Source organism: Pezoporus wallicus, unplaced genomic scaffold, assembly GCF_028554395.1.
Source record: "Pezoporus wallicus isolate ANWC-B61680 ecotype Strahan unplaced genomic scaffold, APGP_CSIRO_Pwel_v1 contig_13721, whole genome shotgun sequence".
Taxonomy (NCBI): Eukaryota; Metazoa; Chordata; class Aves; order Psittaciformes; family Psittacidae; genus Pezoporus; species Pezoporus wallicus.
In genome coordinates, this window is record NW_026640870.1 from 440215 (window position 1) to 449391 (window position 9177).

At 49.9% G+C, this 9177-nt stretch overlaps 1 protein-coding gene across 1 annotated transcript; it reads right to left on the minus strand.

The window, feature by feature from the left end:
* Positions 1-7797: 7797 nt before the first annotated feature.
* On the minus strand, positions 7798-9177 carry LOC130605444 (basic proline-rich protein-like). The gene is made up of 2 exons (XM_057420904.1): positions 9024-9177; positions 7798-8737 (listed from the first exon to the last, which is right to left on the minus strand). Exon 2 carries the CDS (start codon positions 8720-8722, stop codon positions 7979-7981), a length of 744 nt encoding a protein of 247 aa, XP_057276887.1. The 5' UTR covers positions 8723-8737; positions 9024-9177; the 3' UTR covers positions 7798-7978.

Here is a 9177-nt window from a genome sequence, read left to right on the forward strand (position 1 = left end):
GCAAGATCTACCAAATATTAAACTCTTCCTACTTTGCACCATGAGGATGGAGGAAAGGAGCCAGGAGCAGTCACACAGCTTGAATTCACCCTCTGCAGGAACCGAGATCACAAATAGATGTCCGCACACATACAAAGTCATCTTATTTCTCCGGAGTGGCTTTTGGAGGCAGTGCTTCTGAGCAGAACTGCAAGATACTGGTAGCATTGTGAGAGCACAACAATTTCCATCTGTCAATTGAAATGGGCAAAATTAGATCTCGAAGCTGCACATTTAATCCATTGCCAAACTGGTGCGCCTGGTACAGTGCTCAGAACAGATTTTTATTAAGGGAAAGAAAGAGGAAAATTGTCTTCCACAGCTGTATCTTGTCAAAGCTCCCCTCCTCCTCCTGGCCAGGCAGCTCTGGAGTGACCGCTCTGATATTTCCCTGCGGCAGAAGGCTGGGAACAGCCCTGGAAGCCCAGCACAGAGCTCATCAGCCTCTAATTCACTTCCAGTTTGTTTCTATGCAGTTTGATGACTCCTAATCGCTGGTTTAGAAATGCAGTGCATACCCTGATGAGCTGAAGTTGGTCCAAGTTATCTTAGAATTAACTATTAAGGGAGATCACATAATAACTTTCCTCCTACCCAGGCTAAATATTCAGTTTAGAGTGTATCTTACTTAAAATCACAAGGCTGCTTCAGCAGCTGGATTAAGGGATTGGACACAAACACCAGATGCTACCTTAAGAATTAAGGGCAAAATCTGAGCTCAAGTTCTCTTCAAACATCTGTGTAAATAGAGGTAACATATTTCTTGCATGAGTTTTAATGCTGGTGGCAAAGGTTGCTGCTGCGCAGGTTGAATGCCCAACCAGGTGGAATGCGGTGTGATGTGTGACTGAAGTAAAACACACCTGCATGTCTTTGGGTGTACAATCCATGGAGCCAAGGCTGTACCCCTGGGACTCCTCCTGACTCACACCAGGATAAGGAAAGGGCAGACCACAGGCTACACGCATCATGCAGTGGAAAACTAACCGGAGCTCTGTAAGTAGGCAGCTCAGTGCTTCTTGTCTGCAGAAGCAATTTAGAAGCAAAACAACAACACCACGCAGAGACAAACGTGATTCAGAGTTCATTCACTGTAAACTAATGGCATCCTGGTTGCTCTAACGGAGTTACTCCAGACATGTCATTTACAGCGTGGCAGATAAAGCTGAGATTTTGCTTCCACTTAAGCCCATGGGAGCCAGCCCAAGCCCTGGAACCGAGCAACAAAAGCCAAGGAAAAGGTAAGCTTAAACTCAATTAGGATAGATCTAAAACAACTTTTGCATTTAAAAACACCTCACCAAAATGCAGTAAAGCATCTCAGGGACAGCTGTATGATACTGCTGAAAATATCTATATCCAGCTTGGGTTTACGCCGCACAAAATGCCTCTGTAACGTAAAGAAGAGATTAGCTATATAGGTCTTCTGCCCCCATTAATCAGCACAGCTTACTCATGATATATTAGTTTAAGCTCCTAAAGGATTTGCCATCTAGGCATGCTGGAAAAAATACATATGGACTCAATACATAAAGCAAACTTGTAAATAAACTGCAAATTGAAACTGCATTTATTGATTCCCACCAGATTTGAGAGGTGAGAAAAGTGACGGCAATTGGGAAAACTTTGCAAAGTGGAGCCTGGGATCCGTCTTGTAAATGCCTGGAAAAGTAGCAAATGAATGGCTCTGAAAGGTGATAAATCACAGAGCAAAAATGACAAAGTAAATCGGAGCTGTTTCACAGAGATTACAACCGATCTTTAGTAAAACCTGATGCAACAAGTTAACATCTCGGTTTCTCGCTGGAGGGAAATATCCAGTACAGGGCAATAAAAAAGCAGTCAACCTCATTCCTCATCGGACAATTCCACGTTTCCATTCTTGGGCACCAGCACTGTATCTTTTTAATGATCTCCCTATCTTAGGAAAAGGCATCCTAAAATAATTCTGATTTCTATCTCCAGGGAAACTATACACATAGGAAATTCGGATGTGTGGATGCAGAGTTAACTTTTGAATCCATTGGCTTTTGCAGCAGGGAAAAGCACTAAGTTAAAGGATGAGGTAGGCAAAGTTTTTCTAAGTACATTTGTGAATTAAACCTGCCAGAGACATCTGTTGCAATCCTGACTTGAGACAATATGGAGCTAAATCCCTAAAACACAGAGAAGCTTCACACTCAGCTTGGAACCCAAGCACCAGTGCAGCAGGGCCAGGGATGAATGGGATATCTGGAGCTCCAATACAGGGCTGGTCTCACCAGCATAAGGGAAAGATCAGAACTGGGGGTGAGGAGGGGTTAAACATGATTCTATTTACTGAATATTACACTTCATTAAAGTCAAAGATCTAATTTTATTGTCATTACTTATCCTTCTGATTTACTTCATGCTCCTTGCTCAGATGGACCTTTTTATCCTCATTATGAGTCAACTCCATTTCATCAGCCAATGTCGTATCTGGTTTTATGGTTTCTCTACGCTCACACTCCTGAACACGTACAGGTATTACCCACACCATCAGTCCCTGCTGCAAAGAGCTACAACAAAACCTCGTCCTCTTTGGAAGTATTTTTGTCATTAGCTTTCTATCCCCCCCTTTTTTTTTCCCTGTTGCAAGAGTCATTTTGAAACCAGGAGCCAAGCACGGACTAACGCCTGTTTGAGTCTGAAGAGAGCTTAACACCTTGCTCTGAGCAACCTGCCCACACTGGCATTTGTCTTAAATATCACAGGCTCCAGCAGCTTTGCCATAGGACAGGGATTTCCAACACAGATCCACGCTCCTGAATCTAGAAGTCAGGAATAAGGCATTTCACAGAGGTACAAGCTATGAGCAGCACTTAAGGAATTCAGGGTGCAATACAGAGGTCAGAGATGATGGGTTTGGGCTGTGCCAGGGATGCAGGGACCACGACGAGCCAATAGAGACAGCTTCTGACGGTATTAAAGACGCAACCCAGGACTAAGCTGTTGATTAGATGTATTGAGCCAACACAGAAATGGAAGGAGCTAAACCACATGTGGACAACATATTTTTAGCCGAGTTACAATCTACAAGACTTTTCTTCCTTATGTTTCCTAATTGCTTGTCATTCAGTGGGAGATGCTGCTGGGTGCACAGCACCTGCGCCTCTCACCAGATTCAGTGGGCGTCGTGGATGCTGAGCAGCTCCCAGGATGAGGCCAGAAATACATCTCTTTGCTAGCGGGTTTTTCCACAGCAAGCTAAATATTTTAACTGCAATATTTATATTCGGGGATGACAAATGATGATTCGGTCAAACCCTCCCCATTGCACTTGTCAGGAGACAGCCTGAATAAGAACAGATTAAAAGCAAAGGCTTTCCAATAAAGCTCCTCAAATCTGAGATTCACTTATTTATACAGCGATCAAATGAAGTTTGTCAAACTGATGGGGAGTCCAGATCCCATCACTTATACCCACATCCCCACACGCTCAGTGTAAACCCCCCAACTCACAAACTGCAATGCTCCCACAGACACGGGAGCCAGAACACATCAATCGTGCAATAAGGAATGAAGGGAACTGCAAGCCTCGTGTCAGAGAACAATTTATAAGGCTGCCAAGCAAACAGCCTAGCCCAGTACAAAGAACAGGGGGTAGGAGTGAAGATCAGAACGTTAGACACAGAGCAGATACACCATTTTTTCACTGTCCAAGTGTATAGACACCTAAACTGAGGAATGCTTGGATATAAAACACAGGATGTTATTCGGGATGTTAGGTCTGCCCCGAAGCGCTTAGAAAGGCAACAGCAAGTGCTGCAAGAAGCACTTGAGAAAACAAAAATGATTAAAAGAATAAACCCCAGATTTGATGCAAGCAGAGACTCTACCCAAAGAGGAGAACAGAGCCAAGTCCCATAGAAATCAGCTGGCACCAACCAGCTCTGTAGCCACTTGAGAAAATAAATCAGCAGAGGGTTTTTTTTTCTGACTAAGGCACAGAGAACTCACCCTATAACGAATCACAACGTGGTTTTCTGAATCACAAAATAACCAGCAAAGTCGCTTGCGCCTTATCAAAGGCCGTGCTGCAAAGCTGATGCTCGGTGCCGTGATGGAAAGCAGTCCCAGGTTGCAGCCACCATACAGTAAAACCCCTTGCGGCAATGCAACGGACTGATGTGACACAGACTCAAGGCATGTGGATGGTGGAGCTGCTGATGGCCACCATCGCTGTGTTACACGGGCATGAAACAACAAGGACCGGGAGCTCCCTCGAGGCACAGGGAGACCCAGGGATTGATAAAAGGTGACTCAACACCTCGATCAACACATTAACAACCGCAGAATTAACGTCTTAAAGACAACACCCATCTGGATGCAGGCAGAGCTCTGTGTTTCTGCAGAGCCATCAGTTAACAGCAGCGCTTGGGAAGAGCCAGGAAAAGACCTCGGAGGATGGCAAAACCCAAAATCTGGCTCTCTACCACCCAACGTGCTCAGAGTACACAAAGTCCCACCCACAGACCTCTATAAATAAACCCATGTAGGAGATCCAGGACTGAAGAAATAAGTTGGCTTCCAATTATACAGCTTTTTAAAAGACACAATACAACTTGACAGTGAAAACTCAATTTTAACCACTGCCCGTGCCATGAGAGCTGTATTTGTGCTGATTATTCGCTCTAAACTCCCACTTATAAATGGGTTTCTGGCTGAGGTTGGGTTTGGAGGTAACCCTGGAGCTCAGAAGGAGACTCCTGTGTGGGATCTGTCACTTCAGAAAGCTGCAGAATGACACTACACAGCAAACAGCTCAACAAAAGTCAACCGTGGCAATCAGACTCAGCCTGAACGCTTCCTGCTCCTTTGATTAAACCTCAATGGACACAGCTCTTTGATTATCGCTCCCACACCTGAAAATCAGCTCCTTGCGGATCTTTTGCTTTCTGTTGTTTGAGAATTCCAAAGTTTCTTGGGTTTATTAATACTAAACCCACGCAAACAGGGGGGGGGGAAGGATTATTTCCAGGTTGTTCTTCACATTCCCAAACGCAGCTATTAAAAACCCAAACGTGCATCCACTACATCTGCCCTCTCCACGGTTTTCCCTCCGATGCATGCCTCCGGCTGGGCAGGCTCCCGGCTCCGAAAGCTGATCCCGGCCCCACCTGTCCCCCTGAGAACCAGGCAATGGCTTTTTTTAGCTATTTCTAAGCCGGGCAGTAGCTCCCCCTGCTTAAGCTGCACAGGCAAACCATGCTTTTGGCCCTGCTGTGGAGGATTTCCACCTGCTCCAGGCCACAGGTCTGGGCTATCTCTGCTACCAACAACTATTCAGAGCGGCCGGGGTGGTTTTCATGGTTCAGATCATCCGGATTGATGAGGATTTGCCCGGGAGAACCCACGTGAAACGCACTCGACAGCATTCCCAAAACTCTATTTGGGATTTGGGATGCTGACGTAGATGGTCTGCGGTGGGATGAAGATCCCTGCCTCTGCCAGGAGCATCCCATGGGATCAGCCTTGAGAACCGACAGGAACCTGATAGGAACCAGACATCGAACCTGCAGTATGGGACACCTTTGCATTTCCAAGGCACGCTGGGCAGACAGACAACTCTGTCTGCAGCCTGGGGATGCAGGGGTGAAGTCTTTCTATCTGGTGGCAGGGGGAAACACACACAAGTTTTGGAGCTGAAACACTGCAGAGAAGACGCACGGAGATGCACTCCCACACTGGAAAACACTCGGTGAGCATGGGGAGAGGAGGAACATGGACATCAGCGGCACGGAGTGAGATCTTTTCCCCCCTCACCCTAAAATAAACCCAAAGAGAGATAAGGACAGCTCTCCCAGCAAGAAAAAGCACCACTGAGGAAGGCACTGGCTTCTCACAGGGGTTAGTGCTCCCCAGGTGAGGAGGCAGCTCAGGGAAGCTCTTCAGAGTCAGGTTTTAAGGGATTACACAGCCTTCCTTTTGTAACAGAGGAAGATTTCAATGCAAACAAAGTTCATTATTGTGGGTTATGGATCCATGCTTCTGGAGGGGCACGAAGAGTCACCAAAACTGCACGACTGGCCAGAAACCACTTTTGTGTTGCGATCGTCTCTTTCAAGTTACTCATTCCTTGAGACAGGCACCCGAGGAACCTCAGCCCTTACCACACCATCCCCTCCTCGAGTCTCCTCACGTAGCTGCTTTCCAAGTGCCGCAGCACCGCGGCAATGGCTTGTCCCTGAGCTGCCCAACTCGAGCCACCCACCACCCAGGCACAGCACCCGCTCCTAAGCAAGACACGCATCTCCTCCCTCCGAGGTTGCTCAGCACGGCTTCATTAAGCAGCTGCAGAAATCACAGCCACCAGCAACACGGGTGCTCTCACCAAGAAACTTGGAAGTCAACGCCAAAGGATTATTCTCCCTGCGATGCGTGGGACTGCTGGCGACTGGGAGAAGAGGGGAAAAATCCCAACAAGGAGCTATTTTTGCTGGGAATAGGAGTCCCTATTGCTGTGATACACCGGGAGCTTTGTTCTGCTACAACCGAAACATACTGGTGCTGACAGCAAGAACACTACAACGCAGGGCTGACGGAGTTACGTTAGATTTGGGCTTCACTGCTAACCCAGCGTCACAATTTCCACCTAATGTTAATGTCATATGGGTAAGTTTTATAAAGGAACTCACTCTCCTGTGAAGTATGAGGTGATGCTGAAAGGCAAAATCAAAGCAGAGCCTCATCCTACAGCGGCATAAGCACACCTGAACTCTTCCACGCAAGCTCCCTCGCTCCGCGCCGATGCCTCCGTGCTTCATTCTCCTCCTGCTGCCAGTTCACTTTCCAGCTGTATCAGCTTTAGGGATCCCAAACCCAGGGCACACGCAGGAGAGTGAGATCCCACCAAACGAGCTTCTCCCTCTCACCTGCCCCCAAAGTTCTGAAACAGGATAACCTGCTTTAGGGGAAGAGATCCATCCTGATGCCCTCTCAGCTCCAACACAACAGTGTCCTCCCCAAGCCCTTCCAGGACTGGGTATTTCACTTTCTTATTATGGAATCTTCATTTACATTTAGTATTTACATAACTAAAGCATCGCTGAGGAGATGAACTACTTGTTTACATCTCCTTTTCATCCGCACGCGTGCATGAGCCTGGTTCCCCCCTCGCAACAGTGCCAAGCGGAAATCTCCCTGCACAAGTCAATAGCTCACATAAACCCAGCTCCAACAAGAGGAACCCCAAGGCCTTAAATACTGTGGGGTTTCCCTTGGATCATTTCTCCTAATAACACCCCCAAAAAGCACTCAGGGGAGGATTGTGCAATTCCTCCTCCCGACAACACTCGACCTGGGGGTGTTGCTGAGGAGCACAGTGAGCTCAGACACACAGGGGTTGCTCTGGTTAACTGAGGGGAGATCAATAATAACCATATTAATAAATAATGCTTTTAATAGCAGTGGCAGGATGTAGGCAGCAAACTGCAGGCAGGTATCGGGGACAGGTAAAAGCATGAATTATCCGCACCATGTCAATGCTTCCGAACCGATGTGCAGAGCAAAGCTAAAAGCTCACTTTCTGAAGATCATCAAGACAGACTGACAACTCTCTGCTTGCACACAAGCATTTCGGGTAAAATTCAATTTGCCGGATGTCACAGCGGGGAGAAGCACACTGCTCTCCCTTATTTAACATTAATAAACTGGGTAATGGACCCAGGGAAAGGAGAGAGATTTAGGGGGTTGATGTCCTCTCCCTTCCCCGCCTGCAAGTTGCAAAAGAACAAAAGCAAAGGGGAGTTTTTGGGACCCGAGGCATGTGCCTTCTCCCAAGCAACTCCAACCCGCTCCATTTCTCTGCGAGGAGAAGGCACACAGGAGCTCCAAGCAGCTCTCTTATATAAACAGCGCGGGGGTCAGCGCCTGTCTGAAATTCCCCACTGTGACTAAAACAAACACGAGGTTGTCCTTAAACTTTGCTCCTCGTCACCCCACCAGGAGACAAGTGAAGTTGAGGGGTTCTCCCCTCTGTGGGTCCTAGAGGGCTGTGGCTCAGCACCCTGCACCCCACACCCCAGTGGGATGCTGAGGCTGAGCACCTTGTCCTGCCGCCCCATCCCTCTTGCTCCCACACCAAACAGTGGGACGAGGCTGGTGCAAGCATGGGGACCTCAGTGTGTGCGTCCCCCAAATGAAGCCAGCAGGATAAGCACAGCGGGGACACGCTCCCTGCCTGTCCCACTCCTGCAGACCCCCACATCCCACTTCCCGAGGTGGGGATCGGGACAACACAGAGGCACTGGGGGCCCTGCGGGCTTCGTGGCATCACCGTGTGCCCGAGGGAGCAGCGAGCCCCCGGGATGCAGAAGCCCGACGGGGTGCGAAGGGGTGGTCCAGGGGAGGGGTATCCCCGTGGGGGGGTGCGTTGTCCCTCGGGGAAAGGATATGGATTACAGACCAGCCTGAGGCACCAGCTGCGCGGGCGGGTGGTTTGCTTGAGGCAGAAGAAGGCGGTGGGTGCCAGCGCCGGGTAAGGCACCTGCTCCTCCTCCTCGGAGGCCAGGTCAGGCGGCGGGTCGCGGCCGGGAGAACCGCCGGAGCCGGCATCCTCCGGCGGCGGCTCGGCGGGGCGGCGCGGCGGTACGGTGATGGGCACCCGCACCTCGCCGCCGGCCGGGCGCGGCAGCGACTCCGGGCTCTCGCCATCAGTCATGGTAGCGGCCGGGACCTGCGGGGCAAGGGCAGGGGGTCAGGGGCGGCGGGCCCCCCACCCCGGAGCGGGGAGCGGCTCCCACCTGGCCCCGGCGCTCCAGACACAACAAAGAAGGGCGAGGAAAGGAAGGAGCGAGTCGAGCCTTCACCCGGGCGCGGCCGTTCCCGCCCCCCGGGGAAGCCGGGATCCCCTTCTGCAACCCCCGGTGTGCCCCCACCCACCGGCTTTTTCCTTTGCACGTATGGAAAATGGATGGAGATGGGGATACTGGGGGGGTGAGGGGGGGATGTGGGTGTCCTACCTTAGTTTGGCGGAGCGCGGTGTCCCCACGAGCATAGCCGTGCCTTTCCAGTTCACATGGGACCAGGCAGCAATCGGGGCGCCGGGAAGCGGCGGATCTTCCCCCCACCCTTCCCTCCCTCCCCTCGCACACCACCCCCTAAATCCAACGAGGG

Bases quoted from the DNA above. Each gene is read 5' to 3' on its own strand.
- LOC130605444 (XM_057420904.1), bottom strand. From the start codon at position 8,722: ATGACTGATGGCGAGAGCCCGGAGTCGCTGCCGCGCCCGGCCGGCGGC.